The 17,645-nt window shown below is 34.9% G+C and overlaps 1 protein-coding gene across 4 annotated transcripts in view; it reads left to right on the top strand.

Annotated features, from left to right (window-relative positions):
- Positions 1-17,645, top strand: part of Ttc23 (tetratricopeptide repeat domain 23) — a 94,170-nt gene that overhangs the window by 2,281 nt on the left and 74,244 nt on the right. For all 4 annotated transcript variants that reach the window (XR_013439480.1, XM_078051245.1, XM_013356296.4 and 1 more), the window contains exon 2: positions 14,899-15,098. Coding sequence is in view for 3 of the 4 variants with exons in the window: in XM_078051245.1 (XP_077907371.1) it covers positions 14,919-15,098 (180 nt within the window). In the remaining variant the exon portion in view is untranslated. The remainder of the gene's footprint in view (positions 1-14,898; positions 15,099-17,645) is intronic.

The raw sequence follows: 17,645 nt of genomic DNA, 5'->3' as shown, positions 1-17,645 counted from the left end.
AATATATATATATATATATATATATATACATATATATATATATGTATATATATATACACACACACACACACACACATATATATGTATATATACACATATATGTGTATATATACACACACACACACACACACATACACAACAACACCCACTCAGTGAGCTGCTTATACACATATATATGTGTGTATATACACACACACACACACACACACACACACTCACACACACACATACACACACAAACAACAACACCCACTCAGTGAGCTGCTGTGATATACCAGACACCATGCTCAATATTGGGAAAACAAGATAAATCAAAGACCATTTCTGGGCAGTGGCACCAAAAAGCCCATATATAATTTCCAATAGTTCTCATATTCTGTCATGACTCCTCATGATGTATAGTTGAGCCTTGGTCAGCCTGGGTCGCTGATTGAGTCTGTAGAGCAGAGATTTCCATCTCCAATCCTCAACCAAGTTAATCTACAGCATTAAAAAGTTAATACACTACCTTAACTAGCATACCCAATCTGGACTACCTCCACTTATAAACAGGATTTCCCCTGAAGATTTTGGCATTTCATTTTTTTCTTAAGTTAGGGGGGAAATACCCTAATCAACTGTTTTAGGTATCAAATAGGTGAGATATTTGGGGAGAAAAATCACACTATAAGGATGATTTAATTCATTAGTAAGCATTTATTAAGGCTGATTTAGATGTCAGGCACTGATGTCAAGTGATCCATCTATTTTTACAGTAATGATATTAACATAAGATTGATTCTAAAGATTGTTGAGGCCTCTGCCATATTATTAGGGTTGCTCTATCTTATAAAAGTCTTGTAGTTGTAAAATGTGTAAAAGCCAGAATTACATATAAGACAGTGTGGTTTCATAGCCATTTTTAACAACTTTTGTGATGTATAATTCCTATACCCATAAAATTCACTTATTTTAAAGATAGAACTCAATGATTGTTTTTTAAAATTTTTATAATTGTACAATCAGTGCCATGTGCCAATTTTAGAAAGTTTCAGTTACCCTAAAAAGATAATTTGTGCCCATTTGGAGACAATTCCCTTTTGCTATCTCCAGCCCCACCCAATCACAGACTGTTCTTTCTATAGATTTACCTTCTCTGGAAATTTTATTAAAATGGGATTATACATATATGGTCATTTTATATCTGGGATCTTTCACTTAGCATAATGTTTTTGAGGTTTATTCATGTTGTAGTATGTAATATTGCTTCACTTCTTTTTATTGACAAATAATAATTGATGACATGCCAATACCCATGTTTTCTTTATGTATTCATCAGTTGACAGATATTAGGATTGCTTTCAGTATTTTGCTATTATGGCTAATGCTGCTATGAAGATGTATACAAGTTTTTGTGTAAATATGTGTTTTCAGTTCTCTTGGGTTTATACCTAGGAGTGGAATTGGTGAATCATATACCAATAACTTTATGAAGAATAATGCAACTGCTTTCCAACGTGAGGCACCACTATTTTATATTTCTACTAGTAGAGTATGAGAGTTCCAGTTTCCTCAGATTCTCAACAACACTTCTTGCAGTCTTTTTATCATGGTCATTCTGGTGGAAGTGAAGTGGTATCTTATTATATTACATCTTGCTAATGACTTGTAATATTGAGCATTTTTCATGCACTTATTGGCCACTCCACATATCTTCTTTGAAAAACGTCTTTCAAATGTTTTGCTTATTTTTATCTTTTTTATTATTAGTTGTTCAAAACATTACAAAGCTCTTGACATATCATATTTCATACATTTGATTCAAGCAGATTATGAACTCCCATTTTTACCCCGTATACATATTGCAGATTTACATCGGTTCCACATCCACTTTTTAACATACTGCCATACTAATGTCTGTTGAATTCTGCTGCCCTTCCTATCCTCTACTATCCCCCCTCCCCTCTCCTCCCATCTTCTCTCTCTACCCCATCTACTGTAATTCATTTCTCTCTCTTGTTTTTTGCTTATTTTTAAATTGGACTATTTATCCTCTTAGTGTTGGGTTGTAAATAGTCTTTGTATAATCTGGATCAAAGTCCTTTATCAGATATAGGAATATGATTTACAAATATTTTCTCCTAATCTGTAGGTTGACTTTCCCCTCTACTAATAGTATCCTTTGAAGAAACAACTTTTCAATTGTGATAAAATCCAGTTAATCTATTTTTTCTTTTATCACTTGTGCCTTTAATGTTGTACCTAAAAAACCTTTGCTTAACCCAAGCTCATAAAGACTTACTTCTATGTTCATAATATGTTTGAGCTCTCGATTTTATGTCTTTGATCCATTTGGAGTTAATTTTGCTATGTGAGGTAGAGGGCCAGCTTCATTCTTTGACATGTACTTATTCAGTTGTTCTAGCACTATTTATTGAAAAAACTACTCTTTGCCCTATTGAATTATCTTGGCACCCTTATTTTAAAAAAAAAATTGCTGTGTAAGGCCCTGGGTTTGATATCCACCAATCCCCCCACACACACACACACACAAAATTGACCATATATGTCAGGGTTTGATTTTGGATTCTCAACTCTTTTTGGTTATTCTGTGCCCACCTTGTATCCTTACCACACTGTTTTATTGGGGATTTTTCCCGCAGCTTTACTGAGTGATGGTTGACAAATTAAAAGTTGTACATATTTAAGGTGTACAACATGATGTTTTGATATAATTGTTACTTATGTAATGATTTCCACAATCAAGCAAGCTCATATAATCCAGAGTATTACAATGAATTCACATGTTAAACCAACTTTCCATTCTTGGAAAAAATCCTCTTTGATTATAGTATATAGTCCTTTTTTATATGTTCCTAGATTTGTACTGTCAATATTTTTGGTGGATTTTTGTGTCTATATTAATGAAAAATATTAGTTTGCTGTTTCCTTATGATATATATTTCTTATGATGTATTAGGATAATACTAACTTTGTGGAATGAGTTGGAAAATCTCTCCTGTATTTTTGGACAGTTTGTAAAAGATACCTTTTGTTTCTTCTTTAATGGTTTGGTACAATTCACCACTGAGACACCTGGACCTAGGCTTAACTTTTTATAATCATTTTTAATTATTATTATTTTTGCTTGTATAGATCTGTTTAGATTTTCTGTTTCTTTGTTAGTTTCAGTATTTCATATCTTTCTAGAATGTTTTCCCAAATAATTCCACGGACATAAAGACCAGGTTAGTTTTTAATTCATAGTCTCATACATTCATAATGGTTATTATTTCCTGAGAGCCACTTACCCTGAGGGCCCTTGCCCCGCCCTCAACCTTCTTATATATCCCCACAAGTCAGCACCCAAAAGTTAACACCTGGAACAGCAGGGGACCTTCAGAACACAGCTCCAACATAGATTCTACCTATACAGATTAATTGATTCCTCTGTTTTTTCAATTATTATATATTTTAAACATCACCTTTTGGAAATGGAAGACTAAGTAAGACCCCACTTTCCACCTCTTCTTCCTCCCACATAAATCTGGGGCTGATCATGTGCTTCAGTATTCTACTGGACAGGTCTGGCAGAAGGAGCAGTATCAATAGATTGGGTAAGCCTGAATGGCAGTTGTGGATACAGATTGAGAAGACTGGGAAGGCAAACCTGAAGCTGGCAGGGAGAGAGAAGTGTGTGGGGCCTGAGCTGATTTCTAACAAAATTTTAAGCCCCAGCTATGGCTATTACAAAGAAAAGGAAAGTGGCCGATGATAGGCATGTAGCTCAAAGTAAGTGAATGTCTTATGCTAGAAGTGCTACTATGTGATAACATACATAGTAACAAACATTAAAACAGACACATTTTTAAGGCAAGGTCACACTGATTCAAATCTTTCCAGAAGCCAGACAGGTAACATCCCTCCATTCATTAATTCGGAGATACACATTTGCTTTGGCATTTAAACATCTCTAAAATTAGAGTGGACATTGCAATTGATGGGGCAAGTCATAAATGGAGTATAAAATACCAGTGTCTAATAATCAATAATGCTGTAGATGATATGAAATTCAGGAAATGAGTAGCATGGGCAAAAAAAATCACATCCCTCTATTTTGCCTTTTACTTTGAAAGAGAGATGAATACAGAGACCTGATAAGAAACACACACATACAAACACAATGACAAATGGCAACTACTTTGCTGTTTCCATGCCCAAGAGCCAGTAGGCAGTGGTAGCAACTGGCAAACCAAGCAGTGTCATTGCCCCCAGGGACAGCATCCCCTTCACCCTGGCCAGTTATTGCCTATAGTGACAGAGGCCCAATGTTAACAGTTCTGAGTTTTCAAAAGAAGTCAAAACCCAGTAATCTAGATCTTTATATGAAACTCCTAATTTTAAAATAACGCCTTAATCTTTTTTAACTGTCTGACAAAGAAAAAAAAAGAAAAACAAAAAATGCATATAAGTTAGATCCAGCTTATGAACACTCTGATTATATATAACCTCTGTTTTAAGGATGTAATATTGAAGCAGCATGAGACAAACGGCATTTTTATGGGGAAGCCAAACAAGAAACCCCCATTTTAAAGTTTAGCAGGAGATTCAAAATTCCAGAATAACAAGTATTGCAGGACATATTTTATATGTCATTTTAAATATTCTTGTATGACTCTCTCAATAGAAAATAAGAAAATGTGGTTGATTCAGCTGAAGATGTTACATTTCCTGTTTATAAAAATACATGGTCACTTTTAAAATGCAAATTTATGTTCCCAAAGTAACAGCATTTTCTTCCCACTGCTTTATAGACTGTGGTAGAAAATCTGTAGTAGACAATCACTAAATCATTAAATGAACAGACTCATAGTTATGATCCTGTGATGTTGTGTAAATAATTTAGCTTCTCTCAGCTTCATTGTCCACATTTATATTATAGGGGTAGGAATGTCTCCCCTTTACCTCACATGGTTATGTAATAGCAAGGGCCACATGAGATAAAACATGGAATGAATAATATGTTGCATAAATATCAGTTGTTAGTATTGCCCAAATAGTATAGATATCTGGGCAACACAGATTAATGAATCTCAGATTCTTCATCCCGGTCTATTGCTGTGACCCTAGATCATGACACCTATGAAAATGTCATCAACCTATCAGCCACTGGGTTGAGTAGATGAAGAAGCAAAAGGCAAGAAAATATTTTTTTCTAGTCAACCAACTTCTGGGGATCTGAAATAGCACTGAATCTCTAAACAGTGAGGTTTAGGCAAATCTTAGATGGTAACCCTGAAGGATTAGTCTTTCACATTTTCAAAGGCTACCCAGGAATGAGAGAGTTGCCTGGATCTTACATCAGCCTCAGTGGCTTTCTGACAGTTTGACCTTTGGCTGCTTCCTTCCTCTCTGTTTTATTTTTTCATTCTGTATTGCTTTATAGTGGGTAGAAAACGTCCTACTTTTTCCCTAATTAGTGGACATCTTTTCTGATGCAAATGTACAGCTCTGTTGGGTATTCTGAAGGAGTCTGTACACTACTCTGGTGACTATATCCAGTCTATTTCAATATTTATCTCTATCTAATCTCAAATCCCATTTGGAAGAAAGTATGGAATAAGTTATTCATTTTTAAAAAGGAAAAGAAAATTGTTGTCTTTAAAAAATGTCATTCATAACTAGTGATGTGTTTTTAACTTCCAAGTTTGATATTTTCATGTGAGTTTTCTCCTACAACCTCAGCTTCAGTCTGGTTGAAAATTAGTTGGTTGTCTTATCCAAATGACCATCCACCTTTATGTTACTACTTTTCTTTGTGGCATCAGGGTTTTTAGGGATTGTGAACTTTTTTTCTGTAAAGGACGAGACAGTGAGTATTTGGGGTTTCAATGGCCAGAGGGTTTCAGTCACTACTCACCTCTGCTATTATAGTGCAAAAGCAGCCATAAGCAATATGTAAGGAAACTAATGTGGCTACATTCCAGTAAAATTTTATTTATGAAAACTGGGCCAAATTTGGCCCAGGGCCAAAGTCTACCAACCCCTGTTTTCAAGACACAAAATGAAAATGTCATAGTTATTCTTGACTATCCTCCTTTAAGTTATACATCCAAGCAGTTCTCGAACATCCAAGCTATGATCCATTCTCAAGTTATGATGATTATTCCTTTCAGTAATTCCCCTCATCACTTCTCTCTCTTCTTTTCCCGCTGCTGCTGTGGAACTAATTTTATTCTGTATAATCACAGTAATATTCAACTGGAAGCCAGGGAATGACCATTCCACCATATATACATTTATTGAAGATATATGATAATTTCTTGGGAGAACTTTCAGACACATATGAAATATTATAAATTTATTATTAAGGACAATGCGTATGTAATCAGCATATAAATTGCAGAAAATAAAACTTGATGAAATCCTGGTTGATAGGTCATGGTTAAAAATGGTTGTGCAACATTGCTCAGATTTATAATTTCCCAGGGTCTGCAATGATTGCAATTGTGATGTTAGGTAGAACACAGACACACTTTTTAAAATATTAATACTATGTTTGTATTTTAATGTGCATTAGGGGAAAATGTAGCTAGCATATCGAACCCATAATACCATTCATTCATTGTTAGAATGAGTCTGAAGTAAGCATTTACATTTTTAATAAAGTATCTGGGTTGAAAGAAAAGTTAACAATAATAAGTGCAGGCAGACTACAGACACAGAAAAAGTCATCAGGACGGTACTAGAATATTGAAAATCAGTGTCCATGTGGCCTCTCATAGTTTGATTATTATATTTCTCCAGTATTTACAGATCAATATCATGGAACATTTTCATTTCCTTTTCCTGGGGAAAACTTTCAGTTGCTCTCCCCTTCCTGCACATTAAATTCAATCAAATGGTTGGCCTGAAATCAATGCCTTCTTAACCTGAAATCACAATTTCCACTTCTCCCTTATCTTAAGGGTTCCCAAACAATGTTCAAAAAAATGCTAATTTCATAAAATTTAATCAATACTTCAGAAAAAAGATGATTTTCATGGTCAAAAATTTGGAAAATGCTTCTATATCTTTTCTCTGGGATACTTGTCATTGTACCATAGTAAAAGTTTTGAGAAGATAAATTGTTGGTACCCATTTATTTGATCATGAAATCCTTCTTTTGTGGAGCCAATATTTGGGTTTACCAACTCATTAGATCCCCTTTGTCAATGACCACTCTTTGTGAAATATCTTGTGGCTCTCCTGTGCTGTGGCAAATGATGTTCTTTCCCATGCCCCACCTTATAGTTTATCAGCAGTTAGTCATATATTGATTTCACTTTAACACTTCCAAACTCTTACTAATTATTCACTTTACTTGGGATGATTTTTCTTCTCTGTCCTTGCTCTGAAATCTTTTCAAACAAGCCGAACCATCACAGCAGCAATGATTCCTGTTTCTGAAGTCTTAACCACTACTCCCTCTTCCAGTGTCTGTACCAGCTAGTATCATGCTCATGTGTACCTAATCTATTTGCCTGCTGGATCTTACATTTCTTGGGATTACTGTTTTCCATATAGTGTTTTAGCCTGGTATATTGCTTTTAGTTGTTAATAAATAAGGAAATGATAAAAGCATAAAATTTCAAAATGTTTTCTGTGGTAAATAGTAGAATTGCAGTTTGACATATCTGGGCAGGAGAGGGGGAATGAGGAGGCATCTCTGACCTATGCATATTTTTAACAGCTTTATTATTTGGCAAACAAATGTATACAATTTGATAAGTTTTGAGGTATGTGTTCACCCATGAAACTATCTTGAGAACATATCCAACATCACAAGGAGTGATGTTCCTTCTTTCTCCCTTCCCGTATTTCCCCTCCTTGCTCCACTCCCCTTTCACACCACCACCCCCTTTCCTAGTTCAAGGACATCACTGATTGGCTTTTAATCACTATCCATTGCTTTAAATTTTCTCAAAATTTATATAAATAGAATCACACAATATGTATTCTCTTTCATCTTGAGTTCCTTCCCTTGACATAGCTATTAAGAGATTTATTCATGTGGTAGCATAGTCAATCCTTTTTAATGCTGAGTAGTATTTCATTATATAGCTACTTCACGGTTTGATCATTCATTTACCTATTGATAGACAGTTGAGCTGATTCTAGTTTTTTGGCTATTAAAAATAAAACTGCTATGAACATTTACATATAAGTCTTTATGTAAACATCAGCTTTCATTTCTCTCATGTAAATACCTAGGAGTGAAATGACATCAAACACACAGACAACAAAAGAAAAAAATAGATAAGTTGAACTACATCAAAATTTAAAACTTTTGTGCATCAAAGGATGCTATCAACAGAGGGGAAAAGGAACCCATCAAATAGGAGAAAATACATGCAAATCATATCTGATGAGGGGTTAAAATCTAGGATATCTAAAGAATTCCTACAAAGCAAAATGAAATTAAAAAAACAACTCAATTTAAAAATGGGGAAAGGATTTGAATAGACATATATGGCCAATAAACACTTGAAAAGATGTTCAACACCTGTAATCATTAGAGAAATGCAAATCAAAGCCTCCATGAGATATCACTTCACATCCATCAGGTTGGCTGTTACATAAAGAGAGAGAATATCATATCTAGGAAAGCTTTGTCTAACTTGGAGTCACAAGGGTTTTCCTCTAGATATTTTTATAGTTTTTGGTTTTAAATTTAGCCCTATGTCCCATTTTGAGTCAATTCTTGTATATAGCATGAGATTTGGATCAAAGGGTTTATGTTTTTATTTTTTGTTTACATGTGAATTTCCAGTTGTTCCAGCATATTTGTTGAACAGGCTGTTTTTCCTCCAGTGAAATTTCTTTGCTGCTCTATTAATAATCCGTTGTTTGTGTATTGTGGGTCCGTTTGGGACTGTATTCTGTTCAATTGGTCTATTTGTTTATATTAACAGTAATTCCAAGTGCCTTGCCTACCACAGCTTTATAATATCTCTTAAGGAAAAGTTATGTTAATACTTCAACTCTGTTCTACTCTAACAAAGTCATTTTGGTTTGTAGATCCTTTGTATTTTCATATGAACTTTAGAAATTTTGTCAATTCCTACCAAAACCCAAACCCATGCAGAAATTTAAATTGGGATGGTTTTAAAGGTGTAGATCAATTTGGGGAAAATTAACATCTTAATGTTGAGTCCTCTACTAACCCATGAACATGATGTGTGTTTCCAGTTGTTTAGCCTTACTTTCTCTCTCTCTCTCTCTCTCTCTCTCTCTCTCTCTCTCTCTAACGTTTCTCTTACTAGTGTTATGGAGTTTTAAATTTTGTTCAGTTCTTATTCATCTTTTGGAAGATTTATTCTTATTTCCTATTTTTATGCTAATGCATGTAATATTGTAGTTTAATTTCAATTTGATTGTTAATTGCTGACATATGGAAGAATATTTTATTTTTCCATATTTTTATTGGTGCATTATGATTATACATAATGGTGGAATTCATTGTTACATATTCGTACATGTACATGATATAACAATATAATTTGACCAATATCATTCCCTAGTATTTCTGCTTTCCCTCTCCTCTTCCCTCCCTTTGGTATCTTTATTTTACTTATCTCCCTTTGACTTAGAAATATTATTTTATATGATGATTGTATTATATAACTTTGCTAAACTCACTTATTCTTATTTGTAGACTTTTTTGCATGTTCTATCAGATTCTCAACATAGTTATCTTTGTTTTACTTCATCTAATCTGGAAATCTTTTTCTTCACTCCCCTCTCCCCCTCTTCCCCACTTCCATCCTCCCCTCACCTCCTCCTGCATCTTCTTCCTCATTAACTGCACTGGCTACAAGCTCCAGTACAATGTCAAAGTATTGAAAGTGAACCTCCTTGTCTTGTTTCTGATCTTGGAGGTAAAGCATTCAGTCTTTGACCTTTGAGTCTGATTTTAGTTGTAGGCTGTTCATAGATGCCTTTTATCTGGTTGAAGAAGTACAATTCTATTCCAATTTTACTAAGAATTTTTTAATTAGATTTTTGTCAAGTACCTTTTCTGTGTTGATTCAGATAGTCATATAGTTTTTATGACTATAATATAATTAAATTTTAAAATTAATATAGTGAATCACATTACCTGATTTTTAAATGTTCAGCCAGTCTTGCATTGCTGAGATAAACCTCACTTGACCCATGATGTATTCCCTTTTATATATTGCTGGGTCTAATTTGCTAACTTTTGTTGTGAATTTTTTTTAATCTGTGTTTCTGAGGCATATTTTCTTGTAACATGTTTGTCTTATTTTCTTATCAAATTCACACAAAAAGAGTAAGAAAGTATTCTCTCTTCTTCAATTTTCTGGGAGAGGTGGTGTGGAATTCATATTCTAACTTCCATAAATATATGGTACAATTCCCTAATGAAACCATCTAGGTCTGGAGTTTTCTTTTTTAGGCTTTTAAAATATAAATTCAGTTTCTTTAATAGATATTAGGCTATTTTTCTCCAGTGAAATTTCTTTGCTGCTCTTGAGTAAGCTTTGGTAATTTGTGACTCTAAAGGAATTTGTCCATTCATCTATGTTGTTGAATTTTTTGACATAAAGGTACTCAAATTGTTCTATTGTTAACCTTTTAGTATTTGTAGAATCTGTAGTGATGTCTGCATTCTCAATACTGCTAATGATGATTTGTGTCTTCTCCCACTTTTCCTGATTAGCCTGATTAGAGGTCATGTTACTGATCTTAAAGATCCAGCCTTTGGTCTCATTGACTTATCTATTTTTCTATTTTTATTTCATTGAATTATGAGTTTAGCATTATTATTTATTAATATTTTTCATCTGTTTATGTTTAGTTTAATTTACTCTTCATGTTTATGAAGGTTAATGAAGGTGGTTAATTTAAGACCCTTCTACTTTCCTAACATAGGTATTTCATGCTATAAATTTCTCCATAAAGACTGCTTTTATGTCATTTTAAATTTTTTATATGTTGTGCTTTTATATTAATTCAATTCAAACTACTTTCAAATTTCCTTTTTTATTTCTTTGACCCAGGTTGTATTTAGAAATGTGTTGCTTAGTTTCTAAATATTTGAACAAATGATCTTTTTCTGTTATTGATTTATGATTTAATCCATTGTGGTCAAAGAAGAATATGCTTTGTATTACTTCACTCCTTATAACTGTATTGAAATTTGTTTTATGACCCCAAATAAAATCTGTTTTAGTCAATGTCCATGTACACTTGAAAAATATATGTATTCTTTTTTGGGTAGAATGTTGTAATAAATGCCAAATCAAGTTGCTTGATGATGTAGTGCAATCTTCTATATCCTTAGTGATTTTCTGCATCCTTGGTGTATCAATTATTGACAGAAATAATTAATCACCTGATTATAATTGAGGATTTATTGATTTTTCCTTACAACCCCATCCATTTGGGGGCTTATATTTTGAAGCTGCTATTGTATATATAAACATTTGGGTGATTATGTCCTCCTGATGAATTGACCCCTTTATCATTATGAAATTATTTTCTTTATCATTGGTAATATTCTTTGCTGCAAAATCTACTTTGATATTAATATAGTTACTCCACGTTTGATTTTGATTAATTTTTGAATTTTCTATCCTTCCACATTTAATCTCATTGTCAATATTTAAAGTGAATTGCCTGTGAGCCACCTGTAGTTGAGTTTTGACTTTTTATTCATTATGATGATCTCTGTCTCTTAATTGGGGTATTGAGACCACTAAAATTTAATGAGTTAGATTTAGTTCTATCTCCTTGCTATTTTCTCTCTGTCCCATCTGTACTTTGTTCATCTTTTCCCCTTTTTCTGTTGGATTATTTTTCTAACTCCATCTAGTCTCTCTTGTTAGCTTAATAATTTGAAGATCTTTCTTTTGTTATTTTAATGGTTGCCATAGCTTTGTACTATATGTTTTTAACTTATCTCTATCTTCAAGTAACATTATACCCATGTACATCTTCACAATTCACAATCTCATCCCTGCCTTTCAGATCTAGATTTCCATTTGCTTTTGTTTTCCTTCCTTCTGAAAGATTTCCTTTAACATTCCCTTGAGAACATAGCAGTGAAAGTTTGCTGGTGATTAACTGTTGCAGGTTTTACTTTTGAAGAAAGTTTTACTGGTACTAAATTTGAGATTTACAGCTTTTTTTCCCTTTCCTTTCCTTAAAAATGTTGCTTCACTCTTTCCTGATATCCTTTTTCCTCCAAGAAATCTGATCTCATCTTTATCTTTTAAAGTATATAATGTTTCCCCCCCCCACTTTTGATTACTTTTAAACTTTTCTCTTTCTCATGTTTTTGAGCAATTTGGTCACTAGGTCCTTGGTGTGGTTTCTTCACGTTACTTGTGTTTATTGCTTGTTGAGCTTCCGGGATGTCTAGCTTTATACTTTTCTCAAATTTGGAAAAACTTTGACCATTAGTTTTCCCCATATTGTTTCTGCCCCACCCCACCCTGCTCCAATCCTCTTGCCTTTAGAGACTTAAATCTCATTTATATTGAGTAACTTGAAGTTGCTTCATAGCTTGGTGATTTAGCTTCCATTTTGATTATTTCTATTGCAAATCTGCTCACCTTTCATCTGTAATAACAAATTTGCTTTTGATCCTACTGTATTTTTCATCTCACTCATTATAATTTTCATATCTCCTGTTCATTTGGGTTATATATATATATATATATATATATATATATATATATATATATATATATATATATAATCTTCCATGTCTCTATTTACCTTTTTTTTTCTTTTTTGATACCAGGGATTGAATGCAGGGTCACTTAACCACTGAGCCACATCCCCAGCCCTTTTTTATATTTTATTTAGAGACAGGGTCTCACCAAATTCCTTAGGACCTTGCTAAGTTGCTGAGGCTGCCTTTGAACTTGCAATCCTCCTGCCTCAGCCTCCCAAGCCACTAGGATTACAGGTGTGCACCACCATGCCCAGCTCTATCTACCCTTTTAAACTGATGGAATACAATTATTATAATTGTTTTAATGTATTTTTTTGCTAATTCAGCATCTGTGCTAATTTGGGGTCAGTTTTGATTAATTGATTATTCTCTCTTTTTTTTCTCTTTCTCATCTAACATTTTAATTTTTGTTTTTGAAGTAATGTTAAAATAAATGCTTTTTAAAATAAATGTTGAAATTAAATTTCCTATGAATAAAATGCTGTGTTTTAAAATCTAAAAAAGAAATGAGGAAAATCAAAGGATAGGTACCAACAATATGTAAAGCACAGGAAATCAAAGACAAAATCAATAACAGTTGGTGTTTTTTTTTTCCCTGAACTGTTCTGGTTAAACAGTCTATTCTTTTTGATGATTGGCAATTTTAGACAAACAGAAAAACCATTATTGTATGTTCTGTACATCTTTAGGTGGTAGAGTTTCCACTGCAACTTTACAGCCACATCAATGTTTATAGCAGCACAATTCACAATAGCTAATCTGTGGAACCAAACTAGATGCCCTTCAATAGATGAATGGATAAAAATATATGGCATATATACCCAATGGAATATTACTCAGCAATAAAAGAGAATGAAATCATGGCATTTGCAGGTAAATGGATGGAGTTAGAGAAGATAATGCTAAGTGAAGTTAGCCAATCCCAAAAAACCAAATGCCGAATGTTTTCTTTGATATAAGGAGGCTGATTCATAGTGGGATCGGGAGTGGGAACATGGGAGGAATAGACAAACTCTAGATAGGGCAGAGGGGTTGGAGGGGAAGGGAGAGGGCATGAGGTTATTAATGATGGTGGAATATATGATGATCATTATTATCCAAAGTACTGGTATAAAGACACAAATTGGTGTGGATATACTGTGTATACAACCGTAGATATGAAAAATTGTGCTCTACATGTGTAATAAGAATTGTAATGCATTCCACTGTCAAATATAAATAAAACAAAGATTTATTTAAAAATAAATAAATAAATAAATATAATTAAATGATTATTCTCTTTATAAAGGGCCTTGTTTTCCTGCCTCTTTTATGATTTGTTAGATGTGTCTGAATAGTGCTCAGTGTAGGGCTAATTATTCCCCACTGTGGAGATTAAACTTCCAAGTACTTTCCCCAATGCCTCATGAGTTGTTTTTCTATTCTAGATTGTAGGAATAAGCACTGCCAGCCCTGAGTGAGTGCTAGGCATTGTTCTTTTTAATCCTATTGGAGAATTCTTTTCTCTATATTCCAGAGTAGTTGCTCAGTAGATGCTGATCAGTATCTCTCTCCATACTTGAGGGGTCCCTCTGCTTACCTCCAGAGTCCTCTCTCTGGGCAGTCTTCTACAGTAATCTGTCCTGTTAACTCTGCCATCTTAGTCACCAAGACGCTCAGCTTAATATCCTCAATTTACATAGTTCACCGGGTCACTTCTAGATGCACAGCGTCTTGATACTCTCTCAAAGCAATGAACTTGGATGATCTTGGGTTGAACTTTATTTTTTCCACCCACCAGGCATTGCCTGAGTCCTGTTTCTTGAAACCATTGTTTCATAGCTTATCTGTCTGTGGGTTGTTGCTTTGTTTTGTTTACTGGTTGACTGGTCATTTTAAGCAGTAAGGATATTACTCCTTTTTGGCCAGAAGTTGAAGATTCAACAACAGTCATTTATTTTCTGCCTCAAGCTCAGTTGCAATTCAGTTGATCCAATATGAACCCATTGAGAGCTGTTGGGGCTCAGCTAATTTTACTGGTGATATTTTGGGATATAATGCTACTAATTTCAAGCCAGTCATAGGTATAATGACGAAATTTTTAGATTTTAACCTCAATTTCTAGGAAAAAATATATATTTCTAAAAAGTAACTGTGGAAATTATTTAACTCCTTTCTTTTTTATTTAAATTTAGAGGACAATGTATCAAAAAATATGCAAGAATCACAGGAATCCCACTTAACCAACCACCTAGATGAAGTTGTTGCTGCTGTCAGCATCACTCCTAAAGCGAAGATCCAAAACAAGCTGCCCCAGACAGTGCTGTTCCAGCCACCACGAGAGAAACTCCACCTCTGTGAAGAGAAAGCAAAGTCCTTTTCCAGCAGTCACGATGTAAGGAACCTTTTACTTCCTTTCCTCTACTCTGGAAATTGGGCTATCATGCATGACCAAAAGAAGTAGAGTACTTTAGATTACATTCCTAATCTCAGGAGTGTCAGTGCCTTTATTGTAGCATGAGTGACTGTAGGCCCTCAGGGCTCCAAGCCCAGCAGTTGGTGTGGTCAAGGATAAATATGTTTTGAGCTTTTACCACATGTCTGGTAATGCAACACAATGCAGGTGCAACACTGTAATGCAACACAACACAGATGAAGCTTCTAGAGTTTAGAATTCCTTGTCTTTAATCTTCTTGGTCTGTGCACAATTCTTTCTCATCCTCCCCTCAGAAGTTTTTTGATTTCTCCCCCCCTCAGAAATTTTATTCATTCACTCATCCAGGCCGTTCATTTATTTCACATTCATTTATTTCACAAATGCCCATTATATACCTAATATGTGCCAGGTGCCATGAAGGTGCCAAGGGCCCAGAGGGGAAAGCACAGCCAAGAGCCCAGAGGGATATATCACTGTTGATAATGGTAGTCAGTGTGATAAGTTCTGAGAGAGACACAAACTGCAAAAGATATACATGCAAAAACAGAATGGGGTAGGCAGTAAGCCTGGAGTGGGTGCAGGGATAGCAAATAAAGCACACTTTTAGGATGGAAGTTGCTTGATCGGCACTAGTTATAGTGCTTAGGAGTTGGCCAGGTGACACAGAGGATGAAAGTGTTCTGGGAAAAAGTAATAGATGCTGAAGAGCTATGAACCTTAGGGAGCAAATCCAACTGGGGAACTTCAAGAAGCTGTCTAGGATAAAGGTTCTCGTGACATAGGGACATGAAGCTGGATTATGGGTAGGATCTGGGCCTGGAGGACACTCAGTGCCCAGAAAAAGAGTTTTGATTTCTCATAAAGCTACTTGAGGAATTTTCGAGGATTCTAAACAGGAGAAAGCTATGAGCAGGTTTGAGTTTAAGAATGATCGTTTCTGCAGACTTTCGGAGCATGTATGAGAAAAGAATGAAATTGGAAGAAGAGGAGAATGTATGTCATTATCCTGGCAAGGGATTATGAGGGCCTGAACTAAGTGGGACAGAGACAGCAGAGGTGCTGAGACCTTTTGAAGGGAATGTAGAATTGAAAATTGGTGGGACTGGATGATCAAGGGAACACAGGAGAAGGAGAGCCAAGCAGATGGGGTATGGAAGACCCTAAGTTAGATCTCAGTTTGCTCAGATGATTGGAGGCTTTGCCTGTGCCTTTCACCCATAAAGTGAATATAGTAGAAGAGCAAGATTAAAGCAAGAGGTCATGAATTGGTTTTGAGTGTGTGCTTATTCATTGTACACCTGATGTTTATTTGGTACCTACCATGTGCCAGGCCCTATGGTAGGTAGGATTTTGGTCAGTAGTATTCCTCAACCAAAGTTCTACAAGAGTATTAATCCTAATGCCCAAAGGCATTTAGCATATATAAAGAACTATCTTCTCTTTTATGTGTCCAGATGGTACTAAAACTTTTCTGTGATCTCTGGTTCTTGGGACACCAAAGTGAACAGGACAAAGTACATGCCCTCATGGAGCTACAGGGCAATTGACATTGTCAGTAAACCAGATAGTGGGCCCACTGTGGTCCGGGAGGGCCTCTGTGAGGAGGTAACAAATGAGCTGATAACTGAGAAACAGAAGAACCAGCAGGGAAGAAATGAGTTTAGGGATAGGAAAGAGCACAGGTAAAATCTGCAAGGTAGGCACAAGTGTTAGGAGTGGAGGTACTGGGCTGCAATGCAGTGTGGTTGGACAAACCATCAGTTCACGTAGGGCCTTGAGGATTGAGTGCTTTGTGCCCTGGAAGATCCTGAAAGAATCAATGGGGATCCACATGGTGTTCTTTACTTTTAAAAATATTCATTTTGGGGACTGGGGCTATAGCTCAGTGGTAGAGTGCTTGCCTAGCATGTATAAGGTACTGGGTTTGATCCTTAGCACCACATAAAAATAAACAAATACAAAGAAGATATGCTGTCCATCTACAACTACAAAAAGTTTTTTCAAAAATATCTATTTTGGGGGCTGGGGTTGTAGCTCAGTGGTAGAGCACTTGCCTTGTACATGTGAGGCCCTGGGTTCGATCCTCAGCACCACGTAAAAATAAATAAATTAAAATAAAGATATTGTGTCCATTACAACTAAAAAAAATTTTAAAAATATCAATTTTGGAAAAAATATCCATTAACTTTATTTTATAATAATTTTTGAGTTAGGTTAGGTTAGTTTTCACCAGTTGTTAACATTTTCTTTATGCTTTTTTTAGGGCTTATTGGGTTTTTTTGTTTGTTTCTTTGTTATTCTTTTCTTTTTTGTGTGTGTGTGTTGTTGTTGTTGTTATTGTTTTTTCAGGTGGGATGAAATCCAGGACCCCATGCTTGTTAAGCCCACTCTGCCACTAAGCCACACCCCCAGCCCACTTTATTATTCACCTTTATTCTTTCTCTCTTCATCTCTCTCTCTCTCTTTCACTCCTCATGTTTTGTGTGAGAGTAGGTTACAGATATT

Source organism: Ictidomys tridecemlineatus, chromosome 5 (genome assembly GCF_052094955.1).
Source record: "Ictidomys tridecemlineatus isolate mIctTri1 chromosome 5, mIctTri1.hap1, whole genome shotgun sequence".
Lineage (NCBI taxonomy): Eukaryota > Metazoa > Chordata > Mammalia > Rodentia > Sciuridae > Ictidomys > Ictidomys tridecemlineatus.
This window is presented reverse-complemented; position numbering and strand designations above follow the sequence as displayed.